This window comes from Kwoniella bestiolae, chromosome 5 (genome assembly GCF_000512585.2).
Source record: "Kwoniella bestiolae CBS 10118 chromosome 5, complete sequence".
Taxonomy (NCBI): Eukaryota; Fungi; Basidiomycota; class Tremellomycetes; order Tremellales; family Cryptococcaceae; genus Kwoniella; species Kwoniella bestiolae.
Window position 1 is genome coordinate 1,200,530 of NC_089245.1, and position 16,166 is coordinate 1,216,695.

General features: G+C 46.2%; 5 protein-coding genes across 5 annotated transcripts; 3 read left to right on the top strand and 2 right to left on the bottom strand.

Annotated features, from left to right (window-relative positions):
• Positions 1-112: 112 nt before the first annotated feature.
• I302_106833 (uncharacterized protein) lies at positions 113-4,752 on the bottom strand (the record flags this gene model as incomplete). The annotated part of the gene is made up of 18 exons (XM_065870339.1): positions 113-543; positions 663-754; positions 829-991; positions 1,068-1,147; positions 1,210-1,328; positions 1,410-1,514; positions 1,618-1,830; positions 1,927-1,992; positions 2,047-2,722; positions 2,788-2,911; positions 2,979-3,352; positions 3,476-4,009; positions 4,101-4,245; positions 4,312-4,412; positions 4,471-4,509; positions 4,575-4,590; positions 4,658-4,675; positions 4,749-4,752. The coding sequence occupies 18 exons, from the start codon at positions 4,750-4,752 to the stop codon at positions 113-115; spliced, it is 3,300 nt and encodes a 1,099-aa protein (XP_065726411.1).
• A 582-nt stretch (positions 4,753-5,334) lies between these two features.
• I302_106834 (uncharacterized protein) lies at positions 5,335-8,694 on the top strand (the record flags this gene model as incomplete). The annotated part of the gene is made up of 9 exons (XM_065870340.1): positions 5,335-5,526; positions 5,617-5,898; positions 5,968-6,342; positions 6,431-6,515; positions 6,589-7,302; positions 7,368-7,439; positions 7,501-7,673; positions 7,737-7,859; positions 7,924-8,694. 9 exons carry the CDS (start codon positions 5,335-5,337, stop codon positions 8,692-8,694), a joined length of 2,787 nt encoding a protein of 928 aa, XP_065726412.1.
• A 506-nt stretch (positions 8,695-9,200) lies between these two features.
• Positions 9,201-12,739, bottom strand: I302_106835 (uncharacterized protein; the record flags this gene model as incomplete). The annotated part of the gene is made up of 11 exons (XM_019192513.1): positions 9,201-9,448; positions 9,575-9,680; positions 9,779-10,467; positions 10,539-10,883; positions 10,948-11,200; positions 11,261-11,439; positions 11,503-11,636; positions 11,728-12,152; positions 12,213-12,371; positions 12,441-12,628; positions 12,703-12,739. 11 exons carry the CDS (start codon positions 12,737-12,739, stop codon positions 9,201-9,203), a joined length of 2,763 nt encoding a protein of 920 aa, XP_019045510.1.
• Positions 12,740-13,600: 861 nt separating this feature from the next.
• I302_106836 (uncharacterized protein) lies at positions 13,601-13,898 on the top strand (the record flags this gene model as incomplete). Its single annotated transcript, XM_065870341.1, has 2 exons — positions 13,601-13,801; positions 13,878-13,898. 2 exons carry the CDS (start codon positions 13,601-13,603, stop codon positions 13,896-13,898), a joined length of 222 nt encoding a protein of 73 aa, XP_065726413.1.
• A 30-nt stretch (positions 13,899-13,928) lies between these two features.
• On the top strand, positions 13,929-16,002 carry I302_106837 (uncharacterized protein; the record flags this gene model as incomplete). The annotated part of the gene is made up of 12 exons (XM_019192511.1): positions 13,929-14,006; positions 14,073-14,188; positions 14,249-14,269; positions 14,340-14,421; positions 14,529-14,666; positions 14,733-14,757; positions 14,816-14,904; positions 14,983-15,039; positions 15,112-15,143; positions 15,239-15,314; positions 15,431-15,493; positions 15,607-16,002. 12 exons carry the CDS (start codon positions 13,929-13,931, stop codon positions 16,000-16,002), a joined length of 1,173 nt encoding a protein of 390 aa, XP_019045508.1.
• Positions 16,003-16,166: the final 164 nt, after the last annotated feature.

Below are 16,166 nucleotides of genomic sequence, written 5' to 3' on the forward strand. Positions count from 1 at the left end.
ACAGAACGTAATGAGTACCGTAAACTATCGATATACACATAGAACAACACATCAAACATACATATACACAATGAAATGAAAATGAATTATCCAAATTGAAAGACCAACAACCCTATACACCCCCACCAGTAGATTTCCTCAATCCACCTAACAACTTCTTCCTCGAATGACTCGGACTAGTAGCCCTAACACCACCTAAAGCGATATTCGCATTCATAGAAGCCACGGCTCCACCGATACTTACACTAGGCGTTGGGCCAGGCCCACCACTCATCGATGTAACACGCTTAGGATTTAACGGGGAGATCCCACTTCGTGATGAAACTTCTACGCTGTTCTGTCTTGACCCCGATGCAGATGCAGAGGTGGAAGCAGATTTCTTCTTCATCGTTCCTGGGCCGGACTTGGATGAGGGGAGGAGGGTACTATTTGGGATAGAGTTTAGGCCACTCTGCGAAGGTGAGGAATAATGGATCGAGGAGAGGTCGGCGGAATGGAGTTGGCGGCGCGCTTTTTCGTGCTTTGCTTGGACGGAGCGGAAGTCTGTTGTCATCATGGTGCAGAACAAGGTCAGATGCAGTATAGCAGTTTTTGAACGATTATCTCGGTACCATCCCGACGAGGCAAAGCATAGAATAAGGGTGGATGGTGGTGTCACTCACGCGATAATAGTTCCTGCCATTTGATCTCCTCCTTATTCCCTAATCTGGACTTGGTAGCAGCAGCAGCTGAACTGAAAGTCGATCCAGTCGAGCTACAAATCAAATATATCAGTCAATTCGAATCGATAACGGTATCTCTTCATGGTACATCCTACCACAAACTCACCTTTTACTCGTCGAGATAGGTATATACCCCGACGAATGAACTACCGATAACCTCGCTCTCAGCGATATGAAAGCGCTACTCTGCGGAAGGATCATGAGGAGACCGTATAGGCATTTGGGAAGGTAAGGGTATTTCTCAGGTTCGAGGAGCTGTAAACGTAAATCTGAACAAAGGCAACCATACCGGAAATTAGCCTAGCGGAAGACACGAATGTAGTTTACAGTAGATATTGTACTCACTCGTAAAGACTGGTGATTCTATCAACATGACCAATTTATCAATTTGTACAAGCAGCGGTACGGTAAGTTCAAGTTCGGCACTGTCCACCAACCAATCGTCAGCTGTCATCTTACTCTCCGATCAGCTGATAGCAAAACTCACAAGATCTGAAGCAAGTTCGAAGCATGTTCGTAAGCCTGAGCCAGCAGGCACAAAGCAAACGCAGCAACGGCATTATGACACCATGACCTGTATAGCGAGGAGAACAGCATTTGACCGTCCTGCGCGAGCAAGCGAAACAGAAATTAATGTCAATCAATGAGCATCCGTGATCACATAATGGGCATAGGTGGAAGACACACCTTCGACTCAAGATTCTTCAACCTCCTTCTGAAATCTGCCAATTCCGGAGAAGTGATCAAGATCATATTCAGCTTGACCACCATCATGCTGGCGAATTCAAGATCCTATAAACACAAGCACAATCAAATCAGTCAGGCAATTGTTTCGTTGATTCACCCCCGGGTTTCAAAAGATTCGACTGAAAAGCGGAAAGCAGATTGCACTCACATCATCTTTCTCCAGGATCTCCGCTATCGTTCTGAATATCCTCTCGGCGTTCAGATGCAAGCACAGCTGTCGGATGATAAGACTACCGCGGGTTTCCAATAACCTCCTATCAGTCGAGAAGAGCTCGAGCACCTTCACCATGAAACTTGTAAAATAGGAGTCTTCAGATGAAGCTGATATTTGCGCGAGTAGTTGGAGATCGTGTTTGACGACCTGTTATATAAGAGCGATAATCAGTATCTCAAATTGTCATATCGTTCTGTCCGTATCGCTGTGGATAGACGATATAGGCGATAGACCTGTACGTACATCCTCTGAAGGATCCGACAAGGTCTTTAACAAAGCTGGGAAAGTTCCGCTATCCCTTGATAAGATCTACATCTCAAATATCAGTTACACTTTAGGGCACAACGTCCAGGAGCAGCTCACCTTATTAGGCGCTTTGAGATGTAACATCAATAACCATTCCAGCGCCGCAATCCTAGTCTCAGCATGATCACTCAAGAACTGCAACGTAAGGACATTGACCGTTTCTCGAACATCGAACGGATCCACATCATCCGTCAAACCAGCTTCCAAGGTCGGCGACAATGGTCCTTGTCCTTGACCTTGAGCAATCGTCTGCGTAGGAGGCGAATCCGGCCTTGTTGATGATTTCTTGCTTATTGGGAATTCACTGGTGGCGGGGGTAACAGGTTCAGATAATGCTGGTAAGGTCCCCTTCAACTTGTGGGCTTGTAAATTCGTTGCTGATAGCGTTTGGGTTATACCCGATGACGTATTCTTGGTTGAAGTGCTGGGAGTTACTTCCAGAGGATCATTCACAGTTATATTGGCGGTCGTCTTGGCTGAATCTGGAGGTTCGGAGGTGGACAAAGCGAAATCCTTCTTGATGGGATTAGGAGATGTACCTGTTAATGCTAAAGTTGATGGCGGCGAACCTGCAACTGAGGATATAGGGGGAGGAACAGATCCACCAGTATTGGGCGGCAGGACCGTAGCTGTAGAGGCTGTTGCGGGAGTAGGCTGTACTTGAAGTGGTAGTGATTGGATGACTCGGTATAATGAGCCGTTGGTCTCGTGAGCGGCGAGTTTGATGTGACGGCTGTTAGTTTGAAATACAGTCAGTCCTGGTAAACTGGGGCAAAGCAGAATAGGAAGTGAACCTACTGAGGTGAAGCGAGGTTGGGTAAAATGGCTGGTACGATTCGTGGTGTAAATGCTACGACGGTATTCTGAGCGAATTCGAGGAAAGTCAAGATCCATTCCATTGCTGTCGACTGTACCAGCTCGTCTGTGGACATGACGGCAACATATCAGTCAGCATCGTCCTTCTTGTTTCTGATGATTGCAGCTCTCACCTGGATAAGACAAATGCTGAATAACAATGTCCATAATAGCCGCATGATTCACAAACACCCCCTGACCAGGAACCCAATTGCCGCTCCCCTCACCTTCCCAATCGTTTTCATTGTCCTCTTCATGCTCATCATACCCCGAATGCGTAGTCATCGTCATGGATTCATCCGCAATAGCCTCGTCGTCATCTTCGACGGCAGATTCGAGTGTATGTCTACTTCCTCTTGTCCTGACTGACCGAGTCCCTTTCTTCAGCTTGTTCTCCTCTGCTTGCTTTTCCTGGACTTGCGCAATGTACTTGATTTCCCGCAGAAATTCCGCAAGAACGTTCTCGGTGGCCAGACGCACATCTACGTTACCGTCTGCGAGGTATTTCCTATCGCAGCATTGATGATCAGTATCGATTACTCAGAAGCTAGACTTGCTTGTTGATCGATACAGTTCGTGTTAGGTTGGATTGAGTTGTGAATGATGATGATCAAGGGATATGTCGACTCACAATAACCCATCCAAAAACTCAGGTAACCAAGCTACCAACTCCAGGTCCGGTACCGAGTCCAACACCATCAACCAAGATACCAAGTGCATCCTCGTATATGGCGAGATAACGTAAATCCGCTCCGCCAGAAGAGGAATGAACCTTGCCAAAGAGAAAGCTCGTCTATCCTCTTCCTGATGCTGTTGTTGATCGTTCGATTTTGATGGAGAATCTAGACCTGCTCCGATCTTCGGACTCCCATCAACACCGTGAGTAGTACCATCCTTCTCCTTATCGTTGGTATGTCCATTGGAAGTTATACCTAATCCTGCTAATTTGTTGTCATGTTCTATCCGCTGAGGTAAGTTGGGGTTATAGTTTCCTGGATAGATCGATACGTAGTGCGGTGCTGCCTCGGCCACTATATCCTTCATCAACCTATCCAATAGCTCTGCTCCATTCTTCACTGACATCTCAGAGTCTGATGATAATTTTGAGAGGGCATCGAAGATCTCGTTGAAGTGGATGAGGATTTCACCTTTACTGACTTTGGCTCTGTCATCACCACGACCACATGAATATCAGCTATCTCCCTTAGGTCGAATCGATCCCAGAATATACGCAGAAAGTAGGTACAACAACTCACATATTATACAAGCTCTCACAAGCATGATACCTGACTCTAGATTCTGGATCTTGGAAACAAGCCAAAACGGGCGGTATGATGATCCCCAAGAACGGTGCGACATCCTGTCCTAATGCTATGGCAGTAGCTGCCAGACCGATCAGTCCTATCACCATGTCAGTCTGTCAGCTACGTTTACTAGGTCATCTCATATGATCTGAGCTTTACTCACCCCCATTCCTCGTATGAAGGGCCGAGTTGGAGGAACTGAACATCCCACATAGCTGGTCGATTATCGATGATATACGAGGAATGTCAGATGACAGGACGAGTCTAGTACACAAGATCAGCTGGTCAATAGCAGATAAGGTGTCTTGAAATCGTAGCTCACTTTTCCAACTCTAGAGCAGCTGCTTTACGCCTTTCGTAGCTGTTATAAGAGGGTATGTCAGTGTCTGAGCAACCATAGTTGACATATTCTGTAGCCTAACTAACATCTTATCATTCAGACCTATGAGTGACCCTAAGGACATCAGCTTTAAACCATGATTGAGAGTCTACTTGGACGGGTCACTCACCTCGTAGAATGGATTGGTCTGCAGGTCCACGAAAGCAGATGGTCAGCTCAGCTCATGATGGTCCATGCTCATGTTCAAAAGTCGAGCTCACCCATTGTGAATATCTATTTTCCTTCCCCAAGTCCGACGGTGCTAGGTAACGGCTAGTTCGTGAATTGGTTCTTACTTCATGGGGTACTGTTTTTGTTATGAGGGTATCTCTGCGATGACTTGATGAGGTATGTGAGTTGTACTATGCATGTGAGTTGTTTATTATTATTATTATTATTATTATTATTATTATTATTATTATTATTATTATTATTATTATTATTATGGATGAATGGAATGTAGGTGTAGTAGTTGTAGTGATATGACGCGTCTGTACGAGTACGGTGGTGGTGACCTGTGTACGGTGCTACGGTGCGATAGTTGCTTATGCGGAACATTATATTATGTTATTATTCGTCTTTCTCATCTCTCTCATCTATCTCTCGGTCAGTTTCGTAATCATTCATCTACCTTTCACCAACTTCCATATACATATCATAGCCAGATATTCAACACTGCTTGCTTCACTCACTACCACAGCGACACCGCTCAATGGCTCCTCCCTCACTTGCGCCGTGAGATCCGTAGACGATAACATCAACATACAAAACCGGTACTTGCAGATCGGCAACACCGTCACAACAACCATGTCCGCAATTGTCATCCAGCCTACCCAACCCGAAGCCTCCTCCTCCACACCATCGCTCCCCAAGCATATCGCGACCTTTGTATTTGACTCGTCATTGCCCAGATCGAGGTTCAAAAGGCTGACAGTGGCAGACGGAGTCGTACATAAGTTGGTACAAAGGTTGATGGAGAAGCATGGCGGGGAGACTAATGTGGGTGTATAATCCAATCCCCAATCTCATGCTCATCCTGTCAATCGCTGTCACCACTGCACGATGAAAGAGCTGACGCCTTGTGGGTAGCTACGACTATGCTTGCTAATTACTGCATCATCATCTTCGAACGAGAAAAGAACAAAAGTGTACAGAAGAGAATATTCAGGACCATTAGCATTTCTCACTTCCTTGCCTAACTTGGTGGAACATTTCCCAAAATCAGGTAGACAATCATCCATACAGAAAAAATGGCCTTCGTTCTCTGGTCAAAATAGCGAAGAAGGTGGGAAGTCGGAGCTTATTGTAAGCAAGAAACGGAAGACAAGAGATGAAATCACATTACTTGATGGCGTAGTTGGTGGAGTGGAAGTGAGTTCCGTTCGATACATCTCGAGTACACAATACGAGTAAGGAAGGGAGCTGATGATATATACGTAGACTCTCAATAGACCATATGTGAACATCCAGCATTCCCCATCCCGAACATTCATCTCCCTCACACCCGCCTCCGCTACCCCATTACTCGATTCGTTACATACCCCCATATCCCCCGTGGACACCACCCCGGGATCACCCGCAAGGCGCTACCTCGTTGTCGTAGCTTCCAACGATACGAATCCGGGATATATGAAGGACCGGCAGGACCAAGTTGTGTCTGCAGATGACAATTGGGATAGTACATGGGATGATCATGGATGGCACGAGGTAGCAAGTGGGATCAAGGCAAAGGATATGAAATGTTCTTGTGTGGTAGTCGGCCGGACCGGCGATGATGAGACGCCAAGTAAGAAGCTGAAGAGCATGTGTAAAGAGGTGAGTGATCGGTTTTCATCATCTTACGGATGGAAAGTCGTCCTGTACCTATGCTCTGTCGGTTGACTGACTGCGATTGAAAATGCAGGTATCAAACGGATCATTAGATGCACCATGGTTCAGTGTGCCCCAAGAGGTAGATGTGATGTTATCTGGATACTCCATCGAGACAGGTATGTCCTATTGTTTCGCCCACATACGTCTGCATGTGTAACGTAGCTTATATGTTACGGATCTGATATTCAGGCTCAACACCGCCGCTCGACATGGCTTCAACAGTAGCTACCGAACCCATAGAAACGCCCATCTCCAATCCCCAACTTCAGATCCCCATGCCCTCCATCCAAGCAGGAAACACCGATGGCAAGACTCTACAACAGCTCCAGAACCAAGCTATGCAAGCTAGGATGGCTCAATTTGCCAAAGCTGTATCTTCCGTTTCTTCTGCGAACGGCGCGAATGTCAAGATCGATCCTCAGATGATGGCGAGTATGGTCCAAGCTATGAAGAATCCGGGAAATACCCCTATCGACATGAGTGATCCGAAGTGGCAGCAGGTCAGACAATTACTGCAACTGCAACAGCAGCGTCAAATGGCTGCGACCTCATCCAATAACAACAACAATATAAACAACTCTGCCTCGTCCGCGGTGCCATTGCCTAATAATGTGAATATCAATGGAAATGTCGCTGGAATCGGAAGTACAAATGTAAATGGAAATGCGCAGGACCAGAACGTCATGGCTGCTATACAGCAACAAAGAGCTCAACAAGCGCAAAGCCTTGTGCAGAATCAAAATCAGAATCCACCTCAACCTTCTCAACAGCAGCAGCAACAACAACAACAATTTGTGCCTCAGAATGTACAGCAACAGCCTCAACAACAACAAGTCAGACCCGCTCAACAACAGATCTGGTCAGGATCACTATCTTCTGCCAGTCAGCCAGGGAGCTATACTCGTGAGTTGGCAATGATGAATTCCACAGTCTCAACGATACATTGCTGACAACTGTTTGTTCTGTAGATCTATTAAACCTTGACGCATCGAAGTTCTCTGGAAATACAGAAGGTATCTTGGCTCAGCACTGGCCCAAGGGTGAGTCTCATTTGCCCATATAATTTGTACACCAACTCATGCTAATGGGGTTTCATGGTAGATCTGCAACTGCGCAATGTAGTGGTATTGGAGGTGCAAACCTTGACCGCTTACGCACAAGCAAAGAGCTGTCCTATAGTGGTGTTCACTCCGAGCATAACGATGGGTCAAGATTCAGCGGCAAATTCGTACAAGTATACTCAGCTGGCGAACAGTTTACATGCCAAGGGCAATGTGAGTCACTCGTCTACATCTTATGAGAATGCCTTAGAGCTGATCATCCTTCCTGCGATTTAGATGGTCATTATACCCTTTGGAACTCAGGATAGAGGTATCGTTCTGTTCTCAGCTTCGATGCCTGTCCAACCTCCCACCCCGAGCGGTAGCAGACAATATCATCTGATGGGTGTGGTCTGTCTGGTGAGTTTGCGTTCAACCAAGACTGAACCAAAGAAGTCGTTACTGATGGTGATATATATTATAGCACGTACCGTTCCCTCCTCTCAACGCTGCGACAGTACGTACGACACCAAACCAAATTCCTCAACAAGCCCAACTTCAACCTGAACAGCAGATCCCTCAAGCGCGACAGCAACAACAACAACAACAAGTCCCCGTACCTGTTCCTCAACAACAGCCACAGCAGCAGCAGCAGTACAGACCATCACCTAATGCTCAAAACCAAAATGTCCAAAATGCAATGCCGAATAACAATACCAATAACAATAACAACAATAATACGATGTATCATCAACAGATGTTACTCCAAGCTCAATCGGCCATGCAAAGTCAGGGTCAGGGTCAGACCCAACCTCAACCTCAACAAATGCAAAATACCCAACAACTCCAGCAGTTCTTACCCCAACAGCAGCAGCAACAGCAACAATTTATCCCCCAACAACAGCAACAACAGGAGAAAAAGGGTATAACACAACAACAATACACCCAACTTATGCTCCATGCTCAGCGACTGGGCCTACCGATCCAACAACATCAATTCGAGTATAATAACCTCACTTCCAACCAGGTACAGATGATTGTCAATGGGATTAAAATGGCAGAAGCGAAATTGCGTCAACAGGCTCAACAGGCCCAAGCGCAGCAAAATATGCAACAGCAACAAGCTCAGCAAAATATGCAGATGCAACAACAACAACAGCAGCAGATGGCTCAATTACAGCAGATGTTGGCTTCTCAGGGGCAGTTTGCGGCTATGGGTGATGTGCAGGGACAGGGACAGGGGTATCCTCAATAAGGTCTCTACAGAGGGTGGAGATAGATAGATAAAGAAAGAACGGGATGGTAGTGTATTTACGGATCGATGCTGGGAAAGGTTTCCTGAAAAATCTTGAATCGCTTTGAAAAGGAAATCTTCCACCTCGATAAATCTGATATGAGTATGTTTGTGATATCGTAGGAGACGTGTATAGATATGATATGACTTTGTATATGACTCGCAAGCTAGAATGCAGTGTATACATACCGCGTAATTAGGCAACTAACGACCCACTTCACTGGGACTACAGGACTCGTAGGCTAGAGTGACCTAAGTATCGTTCACAAATACTGATCAGTTGCGCCGGTTTAGAAAGATCAAAATGGCTTTTCAATTCGCTCATCCAAATTGCAAGATATGCCTGTTCGAAAAAGCAAGAAAGAAGATATCATCAAAATCCATAAATCTGAGATCGAAACCTGCAATCCAGTATATATCAAACCGAAATCTACTTTTCTTTCTTTCCTTCCTCCATACAGTACAAACTAAATAGCAGCCATGACCAACCTCGCCCCTTGCTCATTCTCCGCTCTCACGCTCAATTCCAAAGTCACCCCGGATCCAGGCGAATACGTCATCCTGCACCTGGCTAGTACCTTTGTGGATTTATCATGTTCGTTGGTGGGTATGACTAGACCTGCGAGGTTGAGGGTGTGTACAGAGTTGGATGTGGGTGTTTCAGTTCCGCCGAGGGGGAGCATGTTGAGTACTTCGATTAGGGATTTGCAGGCGTCTGTGTGGTGTACGGTGTCAGTCACGATGTTGTTCTGAACAGATCTCTTGCAGGTGTATCGATGGTGTTAGAGGGTGAGGAGGTTCGGGACTGTGCTTGATTGGACAGATGAGAAGATCGACTTACCCTTCAACGACTCGGATGATGATAGAGCGAAAGTTTCAGTCAACGAAGCTGATTCTGCCAGTTTATCCCATTCACTCGAGAAGGTCACGTAGGTAGGTGTGATGTACTGTTTTTATGAAGACACGATCGTGAGCCAGTGATTTGTACGAACGGGGTGACACATTGGAAGGGGATGATTTCCAGCATAGAAAAACCATCACTCACATCGCCCGCACCCAAATCCAACTCCTCAACCTGATACTCATCATCATACCCTTCTTCCTCTGGTTCTCCCGAATTGGGGTCAATCTCTTTACTAACGAACTTGAGTGTACACCCGAACGTCCCGGCCGCATACGTGGCAGGATCGTCCCGAGTGAACGAAACGTATACCACACTATTCCCACTCGCCGCACTCAGACTATCAATGGGGACGATGAAGTCCTCTGTCAATCCCGAATCGGGCGAGGGGTTCATGATCACCGCGACTTGTTCGAGAACAGTATCAGGTATAGTATTAGACACATTGAATTGGAATACCACATGTTCTTTGAATATATGCTTGACAGCTGAGACCACATATTCAGTTTCCGATTCGGTAAGTTCCACTGGTTTGCTGGAAGATCTCAGGACAGGTCCATATGATTCCAGTTCGGGAACTGCAGCGAGCTGAGCAGCGTAAGATGAGGATTGAGCTTCCGCGGAGGTGGAAGCTTGAGCGGAAGACTCCGGTTTGGGGGTGGAAGGTCCAGCAATGTCCAGGGCGGATGATCGGTTTTGAGCGATCTCAGCTGCGGCGGCTTCTTTGCTGACTCGTGGGATGGATGATACGTCAAATGCAGAGGAATGCTTGGTCTCGTCCTTGACGTAGGAGACAAGTTGCTCTTCGAGTTGACCGAGGGAGAATGTGGCCTCTGCAAACCATTCATCAGCAATGATCCTGGTCTCCTGTGAGATATCGGTTTAAGGAATATGCCAAACTCACCCTCTCGAACAAACACATCGGCCAAAGATTTCTCCTCCAACACCTTGATGTACATCGCCGCCCTGTCCCTAACTTCATCATCCACATCATCTAAACATCTTCTCAACAGCACATTAACAGATTTCATCACAGCCTTGTCATCGATGCAGACACCGAACTTGGCAAGACTGCTGACTGCTGCAGCTCGTACGACGGCGTTCTCAAGAACGACTCGATTGTAGATGTATCGAATGAATTTGGTTGGGTTTCGAGTTTTTGGTCCCTCGATACCGAGCAAATGGAGGATTCGCACGGAGAGTTTGGTGAACTCGCAATCTTCGATGAATTCACAAAGATGTGCGAGAGCTAAAACGGATAAGACATCATATCAGCTTCGTGTCATCGCATCGACTGTAGTAGATAGACATACCAGTTTCTCGACAATCTTTGATAAATTTGATCATATCGAAGATAGCTTCCACAACGGCATGCTTGAAATCGTATCCACCTTCATCCCTCAAAACACCAGAAAGGAAAGAAAGCATGATAGCTTGTTTACCCGGGAATTTGAGACATAATGATCGGATAGCATCGACCACGATGATCTTGAATTCGTCGGTGATGTCAGCCATGAATGAGGAAATTTGCTTCATCAATCGATCAACGGAAGCTTCGTTACCAGTCTAACAGGGTCAAAAAGACGTTAGCTGAGCTGTATCGTATCCCAGTTACAAGCAACTAACCTTGAGCAAAGTGGTGATAGCATAGGTAGCGATACTTCGGTTGGAATCGGTGATCAAGTTCTCCAACTCAACATTGACGGTAGCGACCGATTGAGGTAAAATCTGAGCAAGTTTGTTGAGGGTCTTGACAGCAGCAAACTTGATGACGGGTTTAGGGGAGTTCATGAAAAGTTGGAGCACTAGGCACGAATGTGTGAGCTATACTCATTCAGAGCAGGGAGAGAGGTAAGAATAAAGCTCACCAGCTACAGTCCTGTACAGATCCCCAGGCTGAACGTCTCTCATCTCGCAGATAACTCTGGCAGCCTCGATATTGACCATCTCTGACTTGTGTCTGAGGAGACTCTCCAGGTATTCATGCATTTGCTTTCTGACACTGTCGATTCAAATGATATCAGCAAATCTGTGTGACGTATAGCAGATGAAGTCCCGATAGTGACAGTCGAGACAAACGAATCGTCACTCACTTTGGATCCTCATCCATCACCTTCCTAGCAAACCTAATCAACATACACATTGCCATAGGATTCTTGATGATATTATTTGATTTCCCATTCGATCCCAACTGTTGAACCATCTTGGTGATCGCCATCCTATCTTTCTCTCTTATCAAATACAGCAAACCCAACGCGTGATATTGCATGATATAGCTCGAGCTAGCTACAGCCTGATATCCACCTGATCCACCGCCAGATACGTAAGACGAGGCTGAGAAGGATGAAACGGATTTGGCATTGACTGCTTCTTGCGCTTCGTTGGACCATCGCTTGATGATTGATGGGGAGAGTGGGAAGAGGTGGTAAGAGGATACGAGGGATGCAGATGAGATGGAGGATGATCGGTCGACTAGGGCGGATTTGAAGAATCTCTCGACGGATTGGACGGATTGAGCCTGCAATGTCATATGACATCAGTACCACGTCCTTGAGTGGACGGACAAAGAGCTACTCACGTCGATAATCCTTGCTAAAGCCCTGATAGCATTTGGTCTATACACTACTTCCAAATTGGGTTGCATATCTTTCATAATTGACGAAGTGACCATGATGACGTCTTCAGCAATAGTGGAGAGCTCCTTGATAACAAGGTACACCATTTGCCGAAGGGCAGCCTGTGTTTCAGTCCAGTGTATCAGCTATCGTCTTTCCTCCTTCGGGTCACATATGTACAGCTAACTCACATCCTTGTGTTGGAACAACTTTGTCACACCGAAGAACAACGTCGTGGCTTCCTGAGTAGAGAACGTTTCTCCGACGTATAACAGGTATACGATTCTAGTCAACAATGCACGGCATTTCCTTGGCGAGATGGGTGACTCGTTAAACACTCTGGCTTCCTGTAGGATGGTGGACTTGTCGTGGTAGAACGCTATGAGACGAACCAGGGAGTCAGTCATCAATCGAGTTGGAGCAGGACAACAACGAAGTGAAGGGCACACTCACACATCCCACCTGCCTCTTCATCTTTCTTGAAGGACATGTCGGTAGCGAGCTGAGGGTGAGCGTGGGTGTAGGTGTGTTGATCTGAGAGGTACTTTTGTTAATCTTCTATGTATGCTATGTCATTCGATGCTATCGCTATCTCTCTACTCGCCGTATGATGACAGCACGACGTTGCATTCAACAACCAACTCAACTCCAGCTGAGACGCGACCTCATTCTCCCACGCATAAGCAACGTGGCGGATTTACTCGGTCAGGCTACAAAGTGGCATCTGCATCTCCTTCTTTATATAGATGGGTGACCCATTTATCTATGATGCGGTATTAGCGCGCGGCGTAATCCGTAATCCGTCACCATTTGATCGTATCGTTTCACCATTGATTTTCCATGTGGTTTTCGGGGGCGTAACTAGTCATGTTTCGGAACTACTCTTATATCTCAGGAACAATCAAAGATTTCAAGGGTCCCATCACGATTTTAGCGGTGACAGGGTTCTTTTCGAAATATTTGTTTGTTTTTGCGTTTCTGCTTCACGTCAGAGCGAGCGTGCGGAGTAACGATTAAGCATACGCAATGCCTCTTACTCCTTACCTTACCTCCACCTTGGAGATGCTTAAAAACTTGGCATGTCGGCCTTGGTCTACATGAGTAAGATAGCACAGCACACGCTAAGCAAATGTTTATACGAGCATGGGCATGGGACTGATATCTCTTCTCTTTTTATATCACTTGCAACTTCATTGTCGATATAATTTGAATATCTGAGGACTGAATACAAATCAGCCTCGTCCCCTCTTTAACAGTCCCAACGACCTTCTTCGCGTGGTCAGATAGACATAATCCATACCTCCTTATAATATACCCATACCCTTATTCATCTCGACTGTTCACTCTAATCATGCGGATCAACACATTCTCGCTGCTGGCCTCAGTCGCTCTTGGCTCGATATCAGCTTTGGCAGCGTGTACTTCCAACACAACCGATACAGCGGGATTACAGAAATTGATCCACGATGGAGGAGCAGGGTACAAGTTGGAATTATGTGCTGGACAGGTGTACGAGATAAGTGAGCAGCTGAATTATACGGCTCTGAACCAGGTGAGTACTTGCTTCGCAGTATCTGACAGGCTACACAGTGATACACGGATACTGATTAAAACGGATTGATAAATAGGAAATATCGACAGAAGGATAACCCACCGACGAGACTCGAGCAACTCTCAAGATGGTAGGGTTCAACAAGACTACGTTGGTAATGGCTCAGGATGCGGGTCTGAGCGGCGCCAAGTTACTGAACGTTCAGGTGAGTTGCTGCTCTATCCTCTGCTCAAAATTCACTGCTAAGCTAGGAGTCTTTCTTATACTGTAGCTGAACGGAAATAGACTAGATAGTGAAGATATATATACAGCAGGAGGAGGCAACATAGAATTCGGTGGACAGAATCATGATCAGGTGATTGAGCATGTCAAAACGTTTGATCCTAGGTATGTTCAATCGTCAGTCGTGCGTTATTCCGGGATACTGATATCTATGATTCGCAATAGAGGATGGTCATGTCTTCATTTGTGAGTTCACATCTCCGTCAGCTCCAAATCGACAACGAACATAGCTGATTAATGAATCGGTCGCGTTCAGAGCCGAGGGAACATTCAACTGTGTGAATATAACAGTCCAGAATAACGATATCGGACCATGTGGACGAGACTATTTCCAAAACGTGAGCTCGACCTATCCCTATCCCTGCCATTCTTGTTGAACTCGGCAACACAAACTCAGATGTAATTCTACATGAGACGATGCTGATAATCGATTCATATTGTGTAGTGGGCAGACGGTATCTCCCTATCCTGCGCAGATAGTTTAGTTCAGAACAACCAAATTGTAGATGCCACGGATGGAGGGATCGTAGTTTTCGGTGCGCCGTCCAGTGTAATTAGGAATAACACTATTAGCGTGAAGACTGTGAGTGACTTGTCTCTCTTTTTCTGCACGTTACAGGGGATGAGGCTGATATAGGTGTGACGGTAGAGAACGATGCTTGGAGGTATTAACAGTAAGTCCCATATCTTCTCTTCGCAGCATGTCACGAGCTGAGTAACTTGGTGATATAGTGGTCGACGTGTTGCCCTGGCTGCCCGAAGGTAATTTCTCGAACACCCTGGTTGAGGGAAATACGATATATGGTGGATTTGCGACTGAGGTGGGTATCGCCCCTTCGCTATGTCATAACAGTGTTCAGGATGTATAGCTGATATCGATATTGTATGGTATCGGATAGATGGGCGACGATAACCATGGGCCAAATAACGCTTCAGCAATAGTCAAGATCGGTATCGTAAGTCAGCTCTCGCACATCTTGGATTCCGGTGGATCTTGAGAGCTGACTTGAATTTCGTGACACATTTAGGCTGTCGGTCCAAATGTATGGTTCTCCGATGGGTGAGTATCTACTGTCACTCCTCGAAAATGGGATCTTTCTTTCTGGTATAGCTTTTTGGATAATGTAAAGGCTGATCTGATTGTTGATGGTATAGTCGATATGGTACCAACAAATCCACCGGAGCTATCATCAAAGATAATGTATTCTCAGGTGCATTCGCATTTGGTATGGTGAGTGATCCTGTGACATTCTCCGCTTGCTTTATATTATCTGCCCCTCGCCCTATTGGCATGTGGTATCATCAGATCAGAAAGAGTTGATGCTAATCTCAAACGACGGGTCATAGGGCGTATCAAGTGCCAAAGACTTTACGATTTCCAACAACTCCTTCATAGGTAACACATCATTCGTAAGTCCCGTCTGCCCTCCACACCCTCCATCAAAAAATCTCCTCCAAACCTCACCATCTTTCCCTGACCCCCACGTATTCTCCGCGGTATATTGACACCAGAAACACCCCAGATCGGCACCTACGGCCCCAACTGCACCACAGAATCTAAAACACCCCATGAACCCGTCCCCCTCCTCCTCGAACCCAGCTCAATAACGAATCTCAATCTGACCCTCCCTCAGAACTCGCCCTACCAATTCATCAATGGCACAGCTTTGGGACTGACATGCTTCATGCCTCCTGGTAATACCGAGAATGCCTGGCCATATGGAGGTGGATTCAACTCGGGTGGTACTCCCACTTCCGATGAGGGAGGGACAAGTACGGGGACAGGTGGGAGCTCAACTTCTAGTCCTGCTTCGTCCCAGGGATCTAGTGCTGCGTCTAGGTCTAGGTCTGTGGCCTCCATTGGTATGGGACTGAGTGCGGTACTGGGGTTGATCATTGGTTTGAGCATTATTATCTGAGAGGAATAGGAATATGGTAAGAAGGGACAATAGATGGAAGGACATTTGACAAATTATCGAATTAGAATAAACTGTATCAATAGCGAACGAGTATACCCAACTCTCCAATACACCTGCTTTCTCCATACTGATACCCACTTAGAGATGCTATACGAACCCATAGA